The sequence below is a fragment of the Pieris brassicae genome, chromosome Z (assembly GCF_905147105.1).
Source record: "Pieris brassicae chromosome Z, ilPieBrab1.1, whole genome shotgun sequence".
NCBI lineage: Eukaryota > Metazoa > Arthropoda > Insecta > Lepidoptera > Pieridae > Pieris > Pieris brassicae.
This window is the reverse complement of record NC_059680.1, coordinates 12808252-12833004: the sequence shown is the minus strand read 5'-3', so window position 1 is coordinate 12833004 and position 24753 is coordinate 12808252. Positions and strand designations below refer to the sequence as shown.

Below are 24753 nucleotides of genomic sequence, written 5' to 3'. Positions count from 1 at the left end.
TATTTAATTAAAAAGACGTCCGGACCTCTCATTGGACAGAGCCACGTTCGGCTTCGAGCGCTCGCCGCGGGAGAGTAAAACATTTGTTGAAATAGTAAGTTTATTGATGTGATTTAATTAAAAATTAAATAATTTTGATATAACAGTTGTCGACACGGAGACTCTTTAAATGTTAAAACTTAAATATAACGCTCGCTAACTTAACTTTGAGCCGAACGGAATGTAGGTACACTTCTAGGCAAACTTCGAGATTAAAAAAGCGTGAGAAAAGTTGTAAAAAATATGTATTTCCTTTTGGAACGTCACTAAAAAAGGTTCCACAATTGACTCGTCTTATAGATAAGGTTAAATACTGAGAGAGAGATCGTCATCTCAAAGCGAGGAATACCGTCAATCGCTTCGTACAAAATTGTTAAATTCGTTAATCCTAACTAGACGTTTGATAGCCTCGCCACCACGCAAGAGAACTACTGATCTACCACAGTTAACGTTAAATAAACTATCGAAGGAAGACGCGAGAGGCGAAGAGAAACGTCTCCCTCCGCTAAATAAATATTTGATTCGTATAAAAACATGATTCAACAGCGATGACCTATTTTACATCTATTCTAAATAAGATATTGCCACGATACGGGTCGCTCACGCGTCGAGTTAAGTACGTCGAGACGGTCCGTGGTCGTCCTTTGACCCGGATCGTCCGCGGGAGAGGCGGTCGTGTTACGTTTCCTCGACGTCCGAAGGCGGCCGCGAGGCGGAGGATCTCCTTTGGCGGACGAACTTTGGTCCGTCGTCTTCCTCCGGGTCCTCCTCGGGCGACACACCGCGAAGGGGCGTGAGCCCGAGGGCGCGCGCTTTCCACGCCTCTAGTCTCATAACCTGCGAAGACAACGACGGTTTTAATCGAGATATCGCAGTGCCGCCTTCTCTATTAGCTGGGGAGCCCAAGACGGGGATTTCGAGATTTACTACTACCGGGAGATACATTGTACCCGGTTAAGTACCTCTACCAAATATGAGCGCCATGTATATGGCCTCTCGTCAATCAGATATTCTCGAGCGCGTTAGATTTAAATAATTAGCGAGCGAGTTAATTACATGCCAAAAACTATATAATTCACTAATCTGACAATTTGCAAGTGACGCAAAGAAAGGGGAGGGCTGCAAAATTGTAAAAACGTGTTTTTTATTTTGAAGGAAATAATTCAAGGATCACGAATAATATATAATCTGACGAATTCCAGAAGCTGAAGTAAGAATTTTTTTTCGATAAAGTTTAGTACGTGGGGCTGTATGATGCCTATATTCGTTTAAAAATATTAACTATGAGTAATATTAACATAAAGAGTGTATTTTGTGGTGAAACTACTTTGCAAAAATCATTATTAAAAATATATAAATATTTTAGAATATCGTCGAGGTAAACCGGTTCTCCCGGTTAATGATTTTTAACACTATTATCTAATAAAAACAACTACTTGAACATACAACAACTTCTACTTGAACAACATATACTTTTTGCTATCTCCTGAGCTTATCAATTAATTAAGTTCAATGATTTTTTTTTTTAATTGTCGGATTAGAAGAAGCCCTCCAGATAATCGTCGCACATCTAGGAGATAAAAATGAACCATTTATATCTTAATCTGACGCGTTCGATATTTTTTTTCATTTTCCACCCTTACGTACCACCCCAAACTCGCAACAATCAGATTAATATACGTACATTTTGAAAGTCTATAGCTAAAGTATAGTATATGATAAAGTATACATTATATAACATTTTTTTCTTATAATTATCTAAGCTTTGCAACTCAATAGGTAGCTATGACGCTCTAGTAAATCCTCATTTAGCATCGTGGGCTCCCCTACTATAGGCTATATACGCATACGCATACGACTACAAAACGTTCAAACATCACTACACAACAGTCGATGATCTCATGCACGCATTAGTCACAACTAAACGTAGCTGACGCGACGCGACGGGGACGAGCGAGCGCAGACCTTCAAATAAATTTATTTTCCATTTTGTAAACAAAATTGTCGGGATATCGTCGACAGTCGAGCGAAGGGTTGGGTAGGTCGGCCGCGACAGGCCGTTCGACAGAGTGACGTCGTCGTCAAGTTTGTCCAAATCAATAATTAAAATTATCGATTTCTACACGTTAGTCGCGCGACGTTTCGGGTCGATCGAATCGACGATGTCGTTCGCTCGTCGGCGCTCGTAAACAATACGTCGTCGCCCGTCGACGCTGGCGCTCGCGGAGTTTCGTCGGACCATATTTGCGCACGTGCAATTTATAAATGATAATCGACGAACGGAGTCGTACGAGTACGCTCCGTCGAACGGCCCGAACGCGCGTCGCCGTCGTCGTCTATTTATATATTTAGCGAAAACTCGAAATCCTCAATCTACGACAAGGTGCACGCGTCCACTTACTTGAGCCACTTCCGAGGGAGACCCTTCACCGCGGAGTCGTTCGGGGGAAACTGCGCAGGCAACGATTCAGTTAAGCCAGTGTACTCTCGACGCCGACGCTCCCGAAGCTCGCTATCTGTCGGCCCGAGAGAACGGAGCTTCGGGAGGGACGGACGAGGGTAGTGGTCGGCAAAATTATTTACACGTCGGTCGGTCGGAAGCGAGAGGAAGCGAACGAGCCGCTCCGCGTGTCACGCGATCGACATTTACCTCAGCATGCAACTCGGCGACCTGCTCCTGCAGCTCGCGAACTCGCTCCGAGTCGTCAGAGTTGTGGTTCCTCAGCTCCCCCTCCGCAGCCATCACCTCCGTCTGAAAGCGACGTCGAGAACGTTTAATGCCCGAGTTCCGTGAGAAGCGGCTTCGTAACGAGAGCCTCACCTTCATCTTACACTCGGAGAGCTCGTTCTCCAGCTCGGCGATCCGCTGAGACACCTCCATGTTCTTGATCGACGCCTGCATCGATTCGTATTTCGCCTGAAAATTTAAACGCCAACGTCACGGTCGTCTCCGACCGTCCCGACGGGAAACCGGTCGTGACGAACCTTGCCCGCGAGGTCTTCGTACTTGTGCTGGAACTCGCGCTGCCTCGCGATGAGCGCTCTCTCGCGAGCCAGAGCCGCGTCGAGAGCCTCTCTCAAAGCGACTGCCTCCTCGTCTTGACGACGCAATTGGTTGCTCGACACTTGCACCTGAGCGCTCAGCTCCATTTCCTGTCCAACATTTACACAATCGGAATCAGATCTCGACGTCACCGGAGCTACGGAGCTCCCGTCGGACACGACGTACGTACCTTGAGCCTCAGCTCCTTGAGTTCGGTGAGAGCTTCGACTTCCCGGATGCGGGTGGTCATCAGCTCGTCTTCCACCCTGTGGGCGTCGGCAGCGCGACCTTCCCACGCCCGAAGCAACTTCTTGGGCGTGGCCATGAGGTCCGACACTACCGAAGGAGCCGTCGCCGCTGCTGTCGCCGCCGCCTCAGCCCGGTGTTCCTGACGATAAATCGACATGGTTAGGCCCCTGTCCCTCGTGTGTGTACACGTCGTGGTTCGCGTCAATACCTGGAGATGACGCCGCCATGCGTCGGCAAGCTCGGTGACGCGCTGCCGCAATTCCTTCAGAGAGAGATTGGCTTCCGCCTCTCGCAACTTCACTGCTATCAGTTCGTCCTGCGAAATAATTGACATATTCGTCAGTGAAAGTTTAAGGGTCCGCAAATTCGGCGTGCCCGAAGCTGAGGCGAAGGCGCGCGACTAAGCGGGCGAGACTCGGCACCTGCAGATGTGCGACGTTATTGTCGACGGTCTGCTTCCGTAACAGCTTATTGTCGTTCTCCAAGTCGGCTAATCTTGCGGCCAGTTCCCTCTCGGCCGCCTCTCGTTCGGCGAGCTGCAGCTTAGCCCTCACCAGCTCCTGCTGCAGACACCGCGCCAATTCCTCCTTGTCACCGGAGCCGCCGGAGCAACCCTCGCCTCCCTCGCTCCCCTCCCCGCCCTCCAGGGACGATTGGCGGGAGTTGCACTGGAACATTGATTGACTTCTATCGTGTTTCATGCAAGGAAAATATTTATCTATTTCTACGTTATGAATATTTCTTTACAGTTATTACTGACGCCATAGACCTCACCTAGGTAATTATACAAACTAAAATAATAATAAAATCAACTCATCCATAGCGTACACAAACTTTATTAATTACGTTTATACGAAGATCCCCGCCTCAGAGTATAATGTAATGTGGGGGACGTTAATGGTCCCTTAATGGTGGCTTTTTCCAACGATATGAAAAATGCTAACTAACAGATGCTCAGACCTATCGTTATGTTGCCAGTATTTGCTAAAGATTTTGAGTCCTTAATTGTCCATATGAAATGGCTCGCTCCACACCTTTGTTTTTAATGAACAGCACGGGTTTCGAAGTTGTGAGGTAGAAGACCACTTTTTAATTATTAACAAGATGCGGGGATTTGGAGTACATGGTAAAATATTATGGTCTGTCTGGTGTACCTAAGGGCTCCGCACTTGGGTCCTCTATTGTTTAGCGAAACGTTTTCATAACTCTATGCATCAATTCATCGCTGATGATCTACTAAGTATTTAAGATAGCAGCGACGTTGACCTTCTACAGGAGGACCTTAATCGGTTTTTCTTTGAAGGATTGCTAATAAACTACCCCTTAATGCAAGTTCCCATCATCGACAGCAAGTTGACTCGGCTCAGCAGTAGTATATAAGAAATAATCACAAATCATTAATTCGTATCCTGATAGACTAGAATATACTGTTTTGTACAAAATTGTCGGCAAATTCTATCGAGCATCAACCTGTGTGATCTTGGGCTAATTTACATTACATTAATTACGCCTATAACAGAATCACTTCTTAAGTATGTCGAGATAACAACAGACTTTTCATATTCTCCGGGGTAGATTTGACTGTGCAAGACCTGAGGACACACAGACGCATCCTGGTCGAGGCTATTGAAGCGAGTCAGTGACTCGCTTATTCAAGGTTGGGTTGTAGAGATTTTGGTCGGCGGGATCCGCGAGAAGCCTTAATGTGGCTTATTATTTGCGGCTGCACCCTGTAGTAAGTTCACATTCACAAGGTTTCCACCTATTTGGATATGTAAGTAAAGGTAACGGGTGACTCTAACATGAGAATGGGCAATCGTGCTCTTGACTAGGAATTTGAGCTTATTATGACTTATAGCCTAGCATTTTGGGAAACTAACTTTGATTAACTACTCAATCAAGGTCTCGCTGCAGCCGTATCGCCCTCTGCTTTGTGTTATTATTTATTTGGCCCGGCTCCTGTTTTGTAACGTCCTTAAACGACACTATCTGTAACGTGCCGATCTCGCTTACTGGTCGGATCATCGTGTTCTTGTCTGATCCAAATTTACACTTTACAATTGGTTCCATATCATGGATTCGATCCTGTTCTTCTTCACTTCCCTAGTGTTTTCTTCCATAGCTCTCAAGACTTTTCACAACTCTCTCAATACACTTTCGGACTTGTTACATCTCTTCTGAAATACCTAACACTGCTTCCCTCTGTTTATACGGTTATTCGTTTCCTACTAATAAAAATACTACAGGATTTTTGGATCAAACCTTCGTTTATTGACGGACATACCCTTACCGGGCGACACAAACTGAATCGCTTCACTAATATCAAGACGTTCTCTGTTTGGGAGGTGTTTCCTTTGCTTACTTTGACGCATTAATGTATCCCTTGAAAAATAAAAATAAAATTATCTTTCCGATAAGTTTACCTCCGCCAGAGTGACTTCCAAGGAGCGTATCTCTTCATGAGCGTCGGCCAACGCCTGCTGAGCGTCAAGATTGGCACATCGCAGGGCGTGGAGCTCCCTCTCTAGCGCGAAGGTCTCTTCCTCTCCATGAGCTCGGTCCACTTGGCCCCGAACTAAGCGAGCCGCCAACTCTGAACACTCCTGTTCGAGGAATTGCATGCGCTTCTTCAAGATACGGTTCTCTTCACGCAGGCACTGAAAAAAGTTTAATCAACATTAATCATGGCCCAGACACAAATCGGTGACCACAAACAAAACTCACTCTCAAAACAGCAATGTCGCTCTGTTCCTTTGTCTTTATGACGGTGTACTCCTTTTCGAGCTTTTTCATCTTTTTCGGGTTCACTTTTATGGAGTACGCCAATTCCATAAATGCATCGTGGTCTGCGTCGGCTTTCACCGGCAATTCTTTTTGAATGTACTGGAATTAATTAATTTTCACTTAAATTATATCACCGACTTCAATGTTTTCGAGATTATAATTGAAGACTCGAACGAGCCAAGTTAAGGAACATGCCGCTATAGAGTTCCGCACCTTGAGAAGGTTTTCCATGTCCAAGGACAGAAGATGTTCCTTTCCGAGCGTAAGGAGCGCCAGGGCTACCTTAAACACAACTTCTATCCCTTCGGAGAGGAAGACGTCCATGATGCGACAGGCCAAAGGCAGAGACAGGTTGGTTGTGAACAGAGTCAGGAACCAGCTACTCGCGTATATCGATGTGCTGAAACTCTGTGGGAATTACTTATTAATTTTTGTGCAACTGTTAATGCTCAATGTGTTTTTCTCTAACTAAAGTTTGAGAACAGTAAATAAATATAATTATCACAATTATACCTGTGACTGGAAGTGAACGTGTAAATCAGGTAAGATTTCCTGCAATAAGTTTTCCAATTGGTACATGCAGAGTCCCAACTCCGCCATACTTGGCTTGAACATGTCCCGCATTTTGTGCTGCTGCATAATCTTTACGAGAACCGCAAACGCCTCTTCCTCTGGCATCTGGTAATGTTCATTTTCAATTTACTTTTAATTACTAAGGTCGTCACGTCTAATAAATGTATGTGCACCTTAACTCTAGGGTTTTTCTACTGACCTGCATCAATAGAAGTCCAACTATGAACCCTGAGCCTTGGCAATATCCCACTTCCCTGTCGTGGAGGGAATACGCCTTCATCACATTGAAGAGAGCCTCTTGGCCCAAGCCATCTTTTTCCTTGAAGAAGTCATGCTCCGGATAAGTGCGCGCGATGTCACGCCTAATAACCTTTTCACAAGCTGACTTCGCCTGTAAATAGATACTAGTACAAACTTGCATACAAGAAATGTAATTAATCTTTTAAACGTGAAAATATAAAAGTTACCTTAATATACGAAGCATACTGCTTTTTTTCCGGAGAGCATTCGACCCCGGCCAATAGCTGCCACACGATGCCTCGGAAGTGATGTGGAACACCTCTTCTAACCAGATCTCTCACAAATTGATTGCGTCTTCGCCACTCGGTCTCCCAATTACTGACAATTCTGCCCCAGAGAATCCATATCTCTTCTTCGCTGCTACCAGCCACTCGCGTATCTTCCTGACTCGAGGTAGCTAAAAAAGTCACGTGTGTGTATTTTACTTGGTCTGCTGCAATACGCGCATTTTACTAGCAAGAGCTAGAACAATATATTTCAAAATTGTCTTACCTAATATGTAATACACAAGCAAATTCTTTTTAAAGAAATGTTTTGCTTCAAATTTGATTTTTAATTAAAAGGTCTAGCAAGGATAATACATACCAAGCACGTTGTTAATAATATTTAATATATATATATAGCTCAAACGTATTTGTGAGTCCGTCATCTATATCTGCCATCTTAACACTGATAAAATGCATGAGATGAGAGTGGACAGTACGCGATAATTGCGATTATCTTTAGATAATGTTTCGCTTATATTACATTAATAACCTACGAGTCTGCGTATAATTGTCTCCTAACGAAATAGCCTATACACTTATGATCGGGAAAGTATACTTTGTTTAGTTTAGAACAAAGTTCCTTCAGGGAATTCTGCACACGCACTGGAAATGCTAAGAGTTACCTATATTCATGTTTGGGATAACAATAATGCCTAAAGAAATAGACGTATCATGCAACATCAGATTAAATTATGATTTTAATTTCTGGAAAACGAGCCATCGTCAGCAAATCAAATCAAAAATGAATTTAATCAGATCGGTAAGTATGTACACTTATGACTTACGTCCCAAGTACCCTAATCAAGCGGAGCGTAGAGCAGGCTAAAAGAAGTGGCCACTGCGAGCGGAACGGACCCATTACGGACTCCGCTACACTCGTAACGATGATTTTCATACATGCCGTCTCCGCTTTGGTGGAAGCACATGTATACCGCTCGCAGTGGAAGGCGGGCATTAAGCTATGGTAAGGAAGTGCAACCATCACGCCATGCTTCACATGACATATTGAAACAAAATGTCACATTAATAAAGTAACAAACTCTTTATCTAAAATTAATCAAAGAGTAATTTTATTGCACTATAAATTCACGAATAACGCGAAAAAATACACTAATAAAAGCACAGAATTGTCATTGGAAACAGTCATATACGACAGTTCAGCACGCTGAATACTTCTATCTAGTTGTATCATTTATTTATAAAATCATTAATAAGTAATAAATAATTACGTTTAATTCTACTTAGTTACTCCCATGAGGAAAAACATCAAATCGCTCGGAAAGGCCGCTTCGCAGCCCAAATATGGATTAAACAACCGCAGCAGTGGCCTAAAACAGAGCCCGGACGTTATGCGGTACAAATAACTATTTTGGCTGAGTCCTGAACAGATAACTGTTTTGCTGTATGCGCTGCTGAAGTGAGCCCAATTGAAATGCAATCTGACGTTGTACCTAAGAAAACTGTTTTTCAAAAAAAACTTCCTCTTCCTCTTTAATTTGAAAATTTGATGTAGAAGTTGAAAATTTGTGAGATTACATTATCCAACGATATGTTTTGTATTTTCAAGCTAAATAATAGTGGAGAAATCAACGAACAACACTATCTCATGTAGCTTATTGAATGGGATGTTATTTATGAAAATCTAAAACAATAAGGCCCCAGTATAGATCCTTGCGGAAGGCCTATTTACATTTGTGACCTATCCCCTTCAAGTGGTGTAAGTGCATCATATGATAGGAAGCTTTATCTTCAACGCCATAAAGTTGAAGCTTTCTGACTAATAAATCACAGTGAATGCAATCCGGCCATTGACAGGACACAGAAACCTTCAACAGATTCACCCCAAAGAACTATCGTTTTTTTTTTAAATTAAATACTTACAAGACTTCAATAATACGAGTATCTTTAACTAAATAATATGTTTAAATTTATTTATTACATTACATTACATTTTGGGAATTTTTGGAGTGAAACTTCTGTACATATTAGAACTTTAGACAGTCGCATAACGTCTTGTGCAGTAAATATTTTTTTTATCATTAGCACGTATGCAGTGTGAATATATATATACAAATACATGGAGTGATCATATACTGGTACATGATTATCTATTGGGTCTTTTACCTTAGTAATGATTAATTTACAAAGAAGTTTCACTTTTGACATGTGTACTTTGTACGCACGCTCTTTTTTTTTAATAATGAGAGAGCAGCAGTGGTTGGAGAGTTTAGAGCCTCGGTTGTTAGGCTCGAAATCGCGCTTCTTCCACAGTCTTCTCTCTTCATCATCGTAGAGTGGAATGTTTGTGACTATTATTGGCGTCCTACAATAATTTATTTAAAACCTAATGGCGATGATTTAACGATATAATTATGTGCTTTGTGTATTTTGTGAGTTATTTAGTAGTAAGGTATATATAAATCAGGGTTTTAATATTATTTATCGCAAATTCTCAAATAATAAAATACTGAAATTATAGGTAAAGTCGAATAGTTTACGTTCACGCATCGGGTGTCACGATGACGCAATAATTACTTTGTGGGAAAGGCTCAATGTTATGTAATGGAGAAATATAATAAACGTTCGTTAAGATTGCCTTTTACGACACCGTTTAATCTAAAGATTGTACAAAATGTGTATGCTTGTATTGGTTTTACAAGCTTATACCATATATAGTTCATAAGGAGTGGAGTGCGTTAGGGTAGTTGTTGAATACTTATGTATATGTAAAATATGTTCAAATTCAATGATCGAAAATAAAAGAAATTGTTGTATCTATAGAAAGTAATCCATTCGTGCTCTCGGGTGTGTGAGAACACTAACCTGATGCGAGTGATGTTTCGGAGTTCTTTCTGCTGGCTGCGTTGAGCGAGGGGCACTTGGAGTCCGCCTCGATCTTCCTGTTAGCCTCCTCCAGCTTGGCGAGTAAAGCCCGGTCGGGCGTGGGCAGACCCTCTGCCTTTTCGGCGACCACTATGACACACAATTGATACTCAACTAGGTCTTTGCTGCAATTTCTAATTGACTTTGAGTAACACTTGAAGCAGAAACATATGCATTACTAAGTGCTGGCTCAACTTCAATTGATAAAATTATCTTCGAGTTTATCGAACTTTGGTTCTTCAGCATTGAAATAGTTGAATCTTTTACATATGAAAGATAATATAATAATCGTGTTAGTATTAAAGCTATTGTGTAATGTTGGCTCTTACAGGAGTATTGTGTGGTATACAACAGTAAACGGGGCGCTAAAGATTAAAATGTTAAAGAGCTAAAATAGGACATTCACCTGCTTTAGTCGTAACGTTATTTTTGGTCGAGATCTCAGAGTATTCCGAATCTATGGGTGGAGGCGAAGTACTGCCATGAACGTGAATGACTGATAAGTCAGGTGATGGGATTGGGCTATCTTTAACCTCTTCCGTTTCAGTAATTGGCGGCTTAGTCGATGGAGAAGTATGATCCACAGCCAATTTCATTCTTCATCCACTTTGTCTTGGCTGCGTCTGCAACATACACCTCTTTCTATACTCCCTTTGTTTGTTTTGGTCTAGGTTGGTACCCTAGACCAAAACAAATATAATTTCTTTATATACCTAAATATACTTTTGTACGCTTGGAAACGTGACAATAAAGGATGGGAATAGAGGATGGCGAAGGAGACGATTTGCTCTGACCTCAAATTGAAATATTTCAGAAAGTTTTCAAAGGGGCAAAGTGATTTTAGTGCCTTGGACGTTGCCTACGATATAACATGGGATAAGTAAACCGTTAACTTAATTAAATACTCACATCACTTAATTAATTTAAATCAAAGATCTTTATCATCCATCGCATTAGTCACCCAGGCCCACACATACACACACGCAACAACAAAGACGTTGCTATTATGTGCGTAATCAACACAGCATATACTGTCTGTATGTGAAAGTTATCCACCGGCTGACCGCGTACTGAGCGTGAAGGCCGTAACTATTTAATGTACTAAATTCACACGTGTCCCGCCAGAATAAAAAAAACTGTATCAAGGCTGTTGCCACTCATACTTCTTCGGCCTTTAGGGGTAAGACTCACGAAAAAGTAGACTTATTACATTGCATAGCCTTTGCTCCGATAACGTGGTAATACGTTGCAACTTGCACTAGTTGCTAGAAGAAAGAGAAATATTATAGGTGATGCTTTCACTAGATTGCTTTAGTGAGTGTAGTGAGAACTATTTAGCAAGGTATCTGGCCCAGTACTCTGAAGTCTAGCTATGTCGCAAGAGATCGAGTCCTTGGCTGAAGTGAATGAGCCGATAAATAATATTATGACACGAATATATGGCATATTAACCAAAAATAATAGTACGCAAAAATGCGTAGGTAACTTAATGAACACTTATGAACGAATAATAACTTCAAAAGCGTGAATGAGATATTTAACAGAATGATCGGTAGAGCAATTGAATGAATGACCTATCAAAAGAGGTCTCTACCCTAAAACAAATCTCGGGTTGTTTTTGTTAATTGTTGTCAAACAGAACTACCAAAAGATAAGCGAAGAGAGTGTTACGCACCTTTACCTACTACGTAGTTTTGTATTTGTTATTCATTACAGTAACGATAACTATAAAATTTCATCGTTGTTATAAAGATTAAACGAACAAAATCACTTGATAAACTTTTTATGTCAAGGGCTAGTAATACAATAATTATAAGCCACGTTGTTTGTACAGTTATCGTTTATCAACATTAAAGAGCGACGTTCCTGAGGCTGAACGCGCTTATAATAATTGTTTGTTAAACTGAACATAAAAATATTCACCTCGCTCCCCATACTATTCTTTCCTTCTTTGTCCGACTTTTCCTTTCTTCTCTTACCATTTTTGCTGCATTGTTCAATTTTATTTTTATTTATTTACATACGTTTTTTTCAGTGTCATATTATAATCTAAGACAATAAATAGTTGTTGTAATGAATTTAGCAAAACGTAATGGTGGAAATGTAGGACTTACAACGAATAGCAGAATATTTATTTAATAAGAATATGACGACGGAAAATACAGGATATCAAACAAGAAATTACACACCTTTAACTCTAACGTGATACGGCCAGCCGTCGTATATTCATATGTAAATTAATAAAGAAATAACAATCCAACTCACACCCTGAGATGGAAACTCAATAAAAATAGCTATTTCTTATTTTTCTAACCATTATTATCAATAAGAAAGTAAATAAACTTATAGTATGTCCAATAATGTAATAATTATCAGATCGATGCGAGACCGAAGCCACCTTATTAGGATCACTTCGCGTGGTTTAATACTAGTTTGTGACTCACCGGTGTTACATCACGCGCTCAAAGTTTTTGTGATTTTACACCACAATGAACTATTTAATTATTTCTGTACTACGAAATAAAGAAATAGGACTCCTCTAGCTTTTAGAAAGTAGACTTTAAGCGTTATTATAACTAAATAGGTCGGTGAAAACTGGTAAATTAGAACTTACCTTCAGTAGCAGCGAGACCCGTACGCGTGACTGCGGCCACTGGCTCGCTCATTAACTAGAAAAAAAAAACCAAATCAATAACTGACTGGTAAATAGCTATTATATACTATCAGTAGTAATCGCAGTTGAGGAAATATGTTTCCTAATGTACATAGTAGTTTATTTTTTAAAGTTAATTATATATATTGTATGTCAATTTAAACTAAAGGAACTGAGGCAATAAAAGGCACCGTTTACTCTTATTGAACTCTGAAAGTAACGTTGTTTAACTCTGAAACGTTGCAGGTAGAACAACGTAAATGTAATATAATTAAACAGAATCCAACAAGGGCCAGTATGACTCAAATACACCAAAGCTTTATATTGCCCTTTGCGACTAATCTCACCGAGCCGCAGTGAAAAACGTGTAAGGCCAACCGTGTCAGATAAATGCAGATAAATTCAGTTTAACAAATAAAAACCAAAAAGCCACGACAACAGTCTCAACAGGTGGACACGGTATTAAATATGAATCATAGATTTCGCGTCAGCAAAGCAATCTTTTTGTTTAGTTTAGTAATAAAAAGGGTCTCGTAATATATATACGACAGACATTTAAAGCGTCACGAATACGTTAACGCTGATATGATTGCTTTCAACATTTTTAGGGAGTTATTCACTCACTCGTGTCGTTTGTCTCGTTGACGTGCATTATGCGAGGATGACGTTATTAACGCATCACTTATAACATTTGTCTTATTCTACAAGAATGAAGATTTTTCAAATTGAATATGGAAAATTATTAATAACAAGTGGCGCTCTAACCTTGGCCTCCGGTTTTTTTGGATAATATTCAATATTAATCGCGTATATACATGAAAAATACACCAAATCACTCAGTAGACAAATGATTGACCTGACAATATTGTTTTGATGGATTCATAGATATATTTTACACTTTTAGACGCGCCCAAAAAATAATAAATATAATACATGTTGTACAACACTCAACAACAGAAGAGTAATATAATCTAGACGTACGCCAAACCCGCAAGGAATTCATTAATAATAATAGTAATAAAATACATTGGTACAACAGAACCAAAATATTCTTAGTTAAGTTGTGCAGTAGTTTTGTTAATCGCCAGCTATGAATTCATTTCATAAACAATAAATGTGAAATGCAAAGCATAAATATCGCAATGACTAAAAATGTGAATAAAATTGCAAGAGCAGCGCAAGAATACGTAAAACATTCCTAATTAACCTGTTATTTCAACTATTTAATTAAATGTATTCAAAACCGAAACACACACACATAACTATGATGAAATATACCATTATAGTGAAATAATAATAGTACACCTTTTGACAAGGCTTTCGCACGCGAAGCGTAATATTACAAATGATAGGTAAGTCGAGCCAAGTCAAGTTAAAACTCACCTCACCCCTAATAATAAAATGTAAGCTCGTATATAAAAATGTGTTCTTTAACTCACTCTACTTAATATGTTAACGCTAGCACCGATGGTAAAATGAACCACCGTAATTATATTTGAGTCATAAAATAATTTTCATAATGCATCAGACATTCGAAAAATTATTATATTAGCTATTATCGTAAATGGGTATCACTCTAATTGTCTCTAATATCATTCACATTTAAAATACTTTTGATCTATTAAAAATGTGCAAAAATAGTTTAAATATTAATTTGAGTTATGTAGATATCATAAAGGTAAATACAGTTTATATGTTAAAAGAAAGAGACTGGCTGCCCACAACTCAGGGAATCCTAGTGTGGAGGCCTGTGCAGTTTACTTTACCTAAATGTCCTGTATATTGTGTATAGGCAAGTTTTTCTTTATTTCTTTAAACAATACAAATTAAAAAATGGGCTTTTGTGAAATTAAAACATCCGCGTGCAGAGTTTGCGCCGGTGAGATCGTGTCACTCACGGCGTACATCGACCTGAGTGCATTTGTTTCACTCACACGTACCAGGACCGAGTGTGACGGATTGATAGCTCGGCACCTCTCAAGCCAATTAATTTTTCGTAGCTTTTTCTCTGATATTTCCGCGGCAGCTACTGTTATAGTCATTGTGGTCACGCAATATCAGTCTAGGTGTAAATTTACTAAGCGTTCCTACATTCCCTAACATTATTTTCCCATTCCACTGTATAACATATAGCTAACTCCATACAAACTAAGTAAACCAATTAATATTTTTTTACTCTAATCGAATTTATAACCAATAAGGATCCCGGTCTTTAATTATATGTATAATTATTTAATGAAATGTAAAAATTTGAAATGAGCACTTATAATGACAATAATTATAGTACTTTATTGTATTTCAAATTATATCTACAGGTGAAACAAAAAAAAAAAACCACCAAGTACAGCATTTCCAAAGCTTTATATGGTATCTCTTTTAAGGAAATAATTTATGAAAATGGTATTAATCATGAGCACCTTGACATGCTAAATTAATTATATTTTTCACATGACTAAAATGTGTTTGATCTAATGGTGGAAGGATAATGTATGTACATGATCTTGCCAGCTATCAAGCACATATGCATGTGTGTTCTAGCTGACTCTACAAAATAAATAAATTTATGAAATACAACTGTAGCAATATAGAAGTAATACTACTTCAAAAATATACACTTATAAAATAATGTGAGTTAAATTGCTAAACACACAAATTTTAGGAAGTTTTTCCAATGGTCGATTTATGGAGGAATGTTAGTCTAAATAAGGAATTTGACTAATACTACACAACATGACACTATGACCAGCAGAATTAAAAAATGTGTTTATCATTGTGATTTTAGATCTAAATCATTCATTGTTTATACAGTATTGGTTAAGGTGTATAATAATAGAGTTACAAGCATATGGCTTGTTATTCTTTCATTTGTTACACCCTATGAAGAAAACAAACCAGTGGACGGTAGTCTTTTTTAGACCGTTGATGAAATCTTATTTTTTTTTCATTTCTCACTTTGTCTTATAAGAATTTACACACATTATTTATTTATTAATTAGTAATAATTTACAGGTAATATATATAAAGTGTAAGTCATCATTGAAAATGAAATAAATACATTGTAGTGTAAGTGTGTGGTGTTGCTATATAAACAGAAGCAGGATTGTAACTACTCATATTCTTTACCATAAAAATAATGTTCAGACCAATAAGTGTTAGCAACAAATCAGTGGAAATCGGGACATTTCAACTAAATAATAAAGAATTAGACAATAATCCAGACTTTTAAAAAACTATGCATATATGATGTAGTCGTGGATTTTAAGGTCGTGAGTTAAGTGTAGTAACATATTCTTATAATAATTGCCACTTTCAATACTAGCAAATATAGGAAATAAAAAATATGTATAAATATGTAATACTCACATATTACTTATTAGGCCTGCTATGTAACTAAAAACTTTTCACTATTTTAATAATTAATTAATAAAGCAATTTTTCAGAGCGACGCTATAATATAAATTTATGTAATTAAAAAATATAAATATTTCGGATCCGCCCAGCTGGCAGTTGGCAGATTCCAACCTACTTTCCACCACAGATAGTATACTTTCTACTCAAGTTTTCGGAGATCGTTAGATATGATTAACTTTACAACAGACTAGGCAAGATTAAGCAGAATATGTCTCTCGTTTTATCAGTAAATTATTTAAAAAAGAAAGTAGTATAGCTTATACTGAGCAATATATAATCCCAAATTTTCTCTTTCGCAGAAATTAATAAAGAAAAATTGAAATTCTTTATCATCAAATTCTTGTTCACAAAAAGTGAATCGACGAGCTGTCGTAACTGTTACCACAGATCAAACTATAGTGGCGCTAGGAAAAATTGCATTCTGTTATTTGTCTATTAAATGTTTTTAATTCCGTAGACTTCTGACAGTTATCATTTTTTGACATGCCAAAGATTACAAACCTTTTTGGCCGAGCACATTTTTATATTTTAAAAATTTCAATACGAATCTGAACATAGAGTCAGGCTAATGAAAGAAGATAATTAAATTATTTGAAAACTTTCGGAAGGCAACACAGAATGTCATAAGTCATTGTCAATTTCTCAATATGGCGGTTGTCAAACATTCATTTTGGTTTATTTTGTTCTTATTTATTCATTTACGTGTTTAAATATGAGTAAAACTATTAAAAGTGGAGTTCGAGAGATATTGTTCTACATGATATCCAAATTCCAAGAAAAAGAAGCTGAATTCTACCAAAAACAAGATTGTTTACGTGTGGTGTTGAATTTCTTAGGTTAGTATGATTTATTTTCTTGATATTTCATGCAATTTCTCATTTTCATTTCTATTATATATTTTTTCCGAATAGTTAAGAGGTATTATAGCCTAAACTTTGTTTTATTTGATATAATATTTCGTTTCTTTCGCAGGAAATCTGGAGGATGTAGAAGGATTCGATGCAATAGTGAGAACTATTGGTAAGCTCACTGATTTAAAGCAGATAGATTGAATAAAATCCCAGAACCAATATTTTAAAGAAATCGCTTCCATCACTGGTAAAATTTTCAATACTTTTCAAGTAAATTTGAAAAAAATGTGTGTGGTAATAACCTTTTGATTGTTTTTCCAGGTGTAAGTGTAATATCATCAGAATAAAAAAAGAAAGGGCAACAAATCAAGGTGTCTGGACTACACCTGAAAAAAAACGACCTCATAAACCAACAGTGTCTCATTCGGACGATTTTGACATGGATGCTATTCGCAACAAAATTAATGAATTTTATATTGTTAGAAAACAAGTTCCACCATTGAGAACACTTTTGCTGGAATTAAGAGAAAGCATAGGATTTACCGGATGTCAGGAAACTCTTCACCAAATATTATTGGCTAATAGCTCTGAATTTAAGAAAAACAAAAATGAATGTTCTTTGTTAATTGAGCGTAACATATCTGCCTGGAGACATTACTATTTAAGATGCAGAAAGAAAGCTAATAACATATTTAGATGAAACTTGACCATAAAATCTACAAACCAAAAAATTGTGGCATGGTCCACAAGTACATAGTCTACAAGTGGTGCTATTCAAAAATATTTCAGCTGGAAAAAGGTCCATAATTGTACAAGCAGTCTAGGAGAAAGGTCCTGTGCCAAAGTCATTATTAGTATGTAGCACTAAATCAAAAATGGCTGATTATTACCATGATATGAATGCTGCCAACTTCAATAAGTGGTTAGAAGAAAAGCTCCTACCTAATTTAAATGAGTAAATAAAGCCCCAACGACACAGAATCGCAAACATGAGATAAGAGAATGGCTTACTTTGAATAATATTCAATTTGAAGAGTACCATATGAAAGCAGAATTGCTGTCTAGTAAAACGGTATAAACCAGAGCCAATATATGAAGCTGATGAAATTTCAAAGCATGGTGGTCAACATGTGAGTTCATTAAAGAGTCATTTGAAAATGTAACAGCAGAAGAGTGGAAGAAAATGACTGATCATGTTGTACATGTGGAAAAGAAATATAAACAAAGGGACAGGACTAAAGAGGAACATTTATAAAATTTCATAATCAATGTGAGAGACAGTGATAACAGCAATAACTCTGATGAATCTATGCATATTGATTTTTTGGATTCTGATTTTGATTATTCCTAATAAAGTTGTGTTTTATAATAAATATAGTTTTAGTTTTCCATGCATTGCTCATGCATTTTAAGTATCAATAGTAAAATACTAAATACATATAGTATTTAATTTCATAGAAATACAGTTACTATCAATGTAAAAAATAATAAAATAAAATCAAGTATCAAATAAGTTTAATCCCCAAATATATCAACTTTTAGGGATAACATACTATTTTTTTTTGGAATTTGCCTCGCTTTTTCGTTATCTTCTTTCATTAGCCAGACTATGAGTCTATATACACATTTTATTTGTTAGTGAATGTATCAATTTCATTAAGTGCGGTGCTCCACAATATAAGTGATTTTACGGCGTGATATAACCTATTTTTATTAAAATCTTTAATCATTATTAATACTTATATCATCTTCACCATCATCATCATCGCTGATATGAATTATTAAAGAGTCTGCGACTGTGTCAATCAAATCGTCGAGAGTCCACATTTTATCTTCTTATTTGACTGTATGGTTGATACAGTCATGAAATTTATCAGGAGTAACATTACTTATACTTATTTCATTCATATTCCAGTTCTAATTTTTTTAAACTTTCGCCGTTTTAAAACTTGTTGTGTCTTGCGACATGCCCCATCGCTTGAGGCCACGCCAATTTAATGGGGTTGAGCTCACAATGATATGGGGGCAGTCTAAGCACAGTAACGCCTTGTGCTGCCTTGTGTCTTCAATACACTGTTACATGTATTTCATGACCCACAATATCCAATACATTCACTTTTAGCATTTTTTCAAAGAAGCGTGGTTGACGCTCGATTATCGCATTTTGTCTATGCACTTGTTGGTACTTTTTCGACCTTCGTCGAATGCCAGGGAGCATTACCTAACACTACTACCGAGTTTGGTTTTAATTTTGAAAGTATTATTGTAAACCACTCCTCAAATACTTCTTTAGTCATCTCCTAGTGGTAATCTGCCAAATTTTTTTTTTCCTAAAAAACCAAGAAGCTATATTCCAGAAATCCTTCTTCGCTCCCTATATGCCTTTGCCTGTAGGTGCATTAAGCCCTGTTGTTAAGCCATCGAGGAAAGCTTATCGTGAAGACTGAATATTGGTATCACACCACACTTTATAGACGGTAGGTCTTGAAAATAATAATATATTTAATATTTCACTTATACACGAGGATAGTTATATAGGTATGCATTGAAACATATTACCTATAAATATGGATTTCTATAAACTAAAAAAAATTAAGTGTTACATAAGTTCAGAATTTGATTGCCGACTAATACTTTGAAGAAAAAATAGGTTACAAAAAGTTAATTAGCCATGCCAGTCATCTCAAAAGTCTTATTAACACATTCCGTTGCACTCTTATCGGTTGTTCGCAACTAATTTCCTATATTATATTTGTAAATATTTAGAATTATTGTCTTTTCGTTGAGCGTAAAAGCATCACAAGGACGCTTTTTTCTGGGAGAAGTCTGAGTCTTGTGCTCTAACAGATGGGGCTGCTTCCCGGGAAAGGCCAGGTTGTGACTTTTATTAAAATCAACAAATAGTTGATCAGTTGAGAAGTCAACAAGAAAAAAAATAACAGAATAACAGAAACTTAACAAATATAACAAGGTAGTAAAAACAAATAGCAGCCAACACCGAAAACACATGAGTGCATTCGCAGTATATTCAAAGAAGTTGAAAGAAAATCCATTATTGTGACAGACGTGACATGACAGCTACAATTTTTTTTAAAAAGGTTACTAAACCTGAACTTAGTAGGCAGTGATGCCAGCTAAAGAATAAAATATAGTAGAAGAAGAAAGAAAGAAAAACTTACTATATATATGTGTATACGGGGATTTTTAGGTAAAGTGCACTGGGGGCCAGTGTGGGTATCCAGTCTCTTCCTTTTAACATATAAACTGTATTTTCCCTTATGATATCTACATAAGTAAATTTATGTTTAAACTATTTTTGCACAATAAGAATATTTTCTGTATCAGCATAGGACAGGTTGACAAGATATTCTTTGAGATTTTTAGTAAGTGTATGTAATGTGAGTTTTGAAATGTTGTTAATAATTTAGTTTTTAAGGAAGTGGTTAAAGATGAAAGGGCCTCGGAAGGAGAGAAAGCGTTGGGCGAAGAAAGTGCGTTTTTTGGGTTGCTTATATATAGGTTTGCGTTGTGTTTGATGTGGTGTGTCGGGTGTTTGTGTCCAAAAAGTCTGCATATTGCTATCAAGTATAACTGTCTAACAGTTAAATGCTTTGTTTATTTGAACAATTTTGAAGTTGAGTAGCGGGAAGGTGCGCTCAATATGCAGCATTGAAGACAATGCCGCTCAACCCCATACCGATATGCAGTATGATAATATCGACTGGCATAACGCAGTACACACTATCTTGATTGTATGTGGATCAGAAGGTTTTCTAAGGCGTTTGAAAACATTGATGAGTTTACGAACTCGAGAACATAGTTATTGAACGTAGTTTATTTGATGGCCCTAACAAAGCCTTGAATCAATAATTAATCCTAGGTACTTGGTTGTTTTAGCGGGTTCCACGAGAAGACAGTTGCAGTTGCTGTGACGGTTCAAACATGTGTTTAATTTAATAGGCGGGATAGGTTTTGGTTTGCTGGATTTCGATATGTGAAAACATACGTATTTGGTCTTAGACGTATATAGAGAAAGAAGATTATCTAAAAGCCATTGAGAGATTTGGCGAAGACCTAAATGAGTTAACAGTGTGGCTTGTTCTCAAGAGTGTGAGTAGGGGACTATAGCTGTGTCATCAGCGAAGGAAAAGAGTAGTGTATTAGTGAGCTCGAGTGAACGTAAATAAGTAATATACACTAAAAAAGCGTTGGAATAAGAACATTTTCCTGGGGCAAACCACGTGAAACATTTTCTAGTTGACTGCTATACCCGTCAACTCGAACCCTCTGCTTTCTATTGGATATATTTACCCTATTGGACTGAAACCAACGGAGGATATTTCCGCGAATTCCTTGTCTTTCCAACTTTTCGAGTAGTAGTGTCCTGGAAACGGTGTCGAAAGCTTTGCCTAGATCAAGAAAAACACCAATCCATGTTTTTAAGCTGTTTCCTTGATAAGGCATGCAGAAAATCTCAATGCAACCCAGGAGTTATCCGTTTAAATATGACTTTTGTGTTGGTATTAATTGAATTTGAAATTGTACTTGTGAAAGAATCAACCATTTCATTTATAGTTTTGATGTTATATAGAAAGAATATAGTCATTAAAGTTAATTCGAAATATTATTATTTATTGGAGTAATTAAATAATAAAGATTTATCTTTTTTAGGTAAATCATAAAAAAGACGTAGCATTTTTATTTTATCGCAGTGTTGCCGTTCAGAGGATTTCCTCGTAGAGTAAGGGGTTTCTCAACCGAGTTAGGGGCAGAATAGGGGGAAAGAATATTTGCATGTTTTATTGGGAGAAATTTAAAAAACCACGCCAAATACAGTTTTTTTGCTATTGTATATAACGTTGCTGATTTTTGATTAACTAAATTGAAGTACGAACACATCGTAAGAATAGTCGCAATCGCAAAAACCGAATTAAACTTGAACCTGTCAATTAGTTCAATGATTTATTGACTTTATATATACTTACATTCCATATTATATGTATAGTGTAAAGACAACTCCGGAAGAAATGGCAAATCAACATTAAAATATACATTTGGGACCTATGTGGTTTTGCGATAAAGTCACAAGTGGTCGTGTCCAGTACACTAGATTACTTTAGTTGTTTAACATTAATTTATGAAAAATTTCGATTAATAACACCTAAGTAACATTACATATTAATAACACGCTGTTGCAGGACACATGCTCAGTTGGCAAAGATTTTAAGTTAAATCTAATACATTTTTGACATAGGGGAAATTTGAATTACACTTAGCGCTCGTCTGTGATTAGTACACGTAAACTATTTTCCTAAGTAATTGAAAATTTACTAAAACAATTGGAAAGATGAATACTACTATTACTTTGTAGTTACCAAAATTACGTGATTTTAAGAATTTTGGCGAAAAATGCGCAGTCCTCGCTCGATCAATGGGCTGGCAATTTGCTAACAACCATTAATTACGAAGTTCAAGACAAGTTGATCCATGATGGCCAATGGACGTCTCGGCGTGTTAATTACCGTTTAAGTTCAACTAGTTAATTCATTCCTTTATCAATAGAGTTTAGAAACTTTTATCGGCGCTCGTGAAATTACTGTATCTAAAATAGTTACCTTTTTACTTCGGCTCTTTTTTTTTCAGATAATAACAGTTTACAAAATATCTTTGTCCCTCCCGTCAATGAAGTGATAGTTTAAACATTGTTTAAAGTTCCCTTCATTTGTTGCGGGCAAACCTGAGTAATTACTCTGAAAACTATCCATGGTTAATACGGTAGAAGAAGCAGAGAGATTCCACTTCTCTATGCAAAGTCAAATCAATCCGCTCGAAAAGTGACTGGTCGCTGACAATTTGATTTGTTCTTCGCTGAATACGGTGGAATTCAAGTGGAAAGAATTTGGTAAAGTGTTAAAGCAAAGAACAGTAGGTATCGTGATAAGAAACCCATAAAATTGCTCGTCATTATTGGCTTGGGGGCTGTTAAAAATACTTTATGGCGCCTAAAAGAAGTGCATCAGTGGATGGACCTAGGTATCCAGAATGCCTATAGTCCTTATACAGACGTCAAATACCAGCAGCAGCCAAGGACGCAGCGTGAGTTATGTCAGTGCGCGATTGATTAATTATACGAGTACAATAGTAATAATACCTTAATCGTTGTGCGTAATCATTCGGAGACATTTCTTATGCATCAGTGTGAACTATTTATCTACCTACTAAGAAAATTACCTACTTATGAAATTTGCATCTAGTGAACTCTAAAGGCAGATGTAAGCAAACCTAGTGAATATGATATATTATTAAGAATTTACGATGTTAAAATTTGGTAAGTAATGATAGAGGTCTTAGAATATGTTTATGCCCAATTGAAAGAAATAAGAGTTTATTATAGAAATAAGAAGTTAGGTGAGGCAAAGGTATTATTTAGTCAGTATATTAGCATAAAAAACCAATTATCATTAGAAATACAAAATGGTAATATTTACAGAATTTGTACAAAAATGTTCAATACAATTCAAAGACTTATCCTTGTTAATGAGCAATGAGTGTAAGAGTAAATTAATACTTTTTATTTTAAAATGTCTCGAGATGCCAAGTTAAAATTAAACACGTCATATCAAACCGTGAATGCTTTAATAACGGATATGAGACAGGTACTCCTTTCAAAAAAAATCTGCCGTTGCAATCCAAAATACGCTGCAGTTACTGAAACAGAACAATTTGTCGGTTCTAGATTATGGAAAAGAAATAACTGAGTTGTTTGTAGAACTTGCGATTTCGCAAGTAGAAGGAAGGTCATAACGTTATAATGTTACAAAATCGCAGGCTCAGTACAATTGCAGCAGCTAGGGATTGCAAATCGCTTAAGGATACCGTCCATGCAGCAAAAGACGAGGAGACATCATCTGCCTTGCCAGGGTGGGCAACCATGGGGTTTTCTAGACCTTTTTATAATTCCCATCGGAGTGGGTAGACCCACCGTGATACTACGAGAAACCACAACCAAATTTCAACTCATCAACAATAACGCGGAAACTTCCAGAAATATTGCAAACGTGCAATAGTGCTCGATTTTCTCGACAGTCGCGAGGTAGATATAATTATTAGGCACCAGGTAACCATTGGATACGTAGAGGACATAGTATAAACCATATGTCAGAAAATGATAGAGCAAAACAATGAAGAAGCCGAAGATACATTTTTTCGTGACTAACCCTATTTTTTCTGCCAACAGTATTTGCTACATAAATGTATCGCTAGGTAACAAACCTTACACTTGGTTATTAGATACCGGTGTTTCCAAATTAAAGTATAAACATGTCGCGAAACATAATCCTCCAAAAAGACAATATACTCATAAATGGTATTGGATGCAAAGTTCAAGCAATTGGATACATTTATTTAGACTTAGTCGTAAAGTAATTCTAGACTTTAATATAAATAATATAACAATAAGTACTATGACAAATAATAGGATAATCTATCTTAATATATATAAATCTGCTGTCACGATGTTTGTCCGCGATGGACTACTAAACTACTTAACCGATTTTAAATTAAATTGGCACACCGTGAGCAGTCTGGTCCAACTTAAGAGATAGGATAGCTTAGATCTTTAATTATAGTCGCAATTTGTCTATAATTAATTGACAGTCACAATTATCTGTTAACTCCAAAAGATTCTAACAGATGGCGATA

The 24753-nt window shown here is 37.2% G+C and overlaps 1 protein-coding gene and 1 long non-coding RNA gene across 7 annotated transcripts; one reads left to right on the top strand and one right to left on the bottom strand.

Annotated features, from left to right (window-relative positions):
- Positions 1–266: 266 nt before the first annotated feature.
- Positions 267–16343, bottom strand: LOC123718402 (ecotropic viral integration site 5 ortholog). Of its 6 annotated transcripts, none has more exons than XM_045674822.1 (18): positions 16154–16343; positions 12752–12806; positions 12061–12186; positions 11047–11402; positions 10544–10760; positions 10078–10227; positions 7156–7385; positions 6888–7079; positions 6629–6793; positions 6329–6523; positions 6056–6214; positions 5755–5988; positions 3754–3999; positions 3273–3647; positions 3025–3192; positions 2861–2956; positions 2690–2791; positions 267–876 (listed from the first exon to the last, which is right to left on the bottom strand). In XM_045674822.1, the coding sequence occupies exons 5-18, from the start codon at positions 10731–10733 to the stop codon at positions 718–720; spliced, it is 2661 nt and encodes an 886-aa protein (XP_045530778.1). In that variant the 5' UTR covers positions 10734–10760; positions 11047–11402; positions 12061–12186; positions 12752–12806; positions 16154–16343; the 3' UTR covers positions 267–717. The 6 variants fall into 6 exon arrangements, with proteins under 6 accessions (XP_045530778.1, XP_045530780.1, XP_045530779.1 ...); XM_045674828.1 differs by lacking the exons at positions 11047–11402; positions 12061–12186 and adding an exon at positions 2441–2490 and having other exon boundaries at positions 742–876; positions 3273–3470; positions 3540–3647; XM_045674824.1 differs by lacking the exon at positions 11047–11402.
- Positions 16344–16874: 531 nt separating this feature from the next.
- Positions 16875–18427, top strand: LOC123718608. Its single transcript, XR_006755041.1, has 3 exons — positions 16875–17037; positions 17174–17299; positions 17374–18427. It is a non-coding gene; the product is annotated as an uncharacterized LOC123718608 (long non-coding RNA).
- Positions 18428–24753: the final 6326 nt, after the last annotated feature.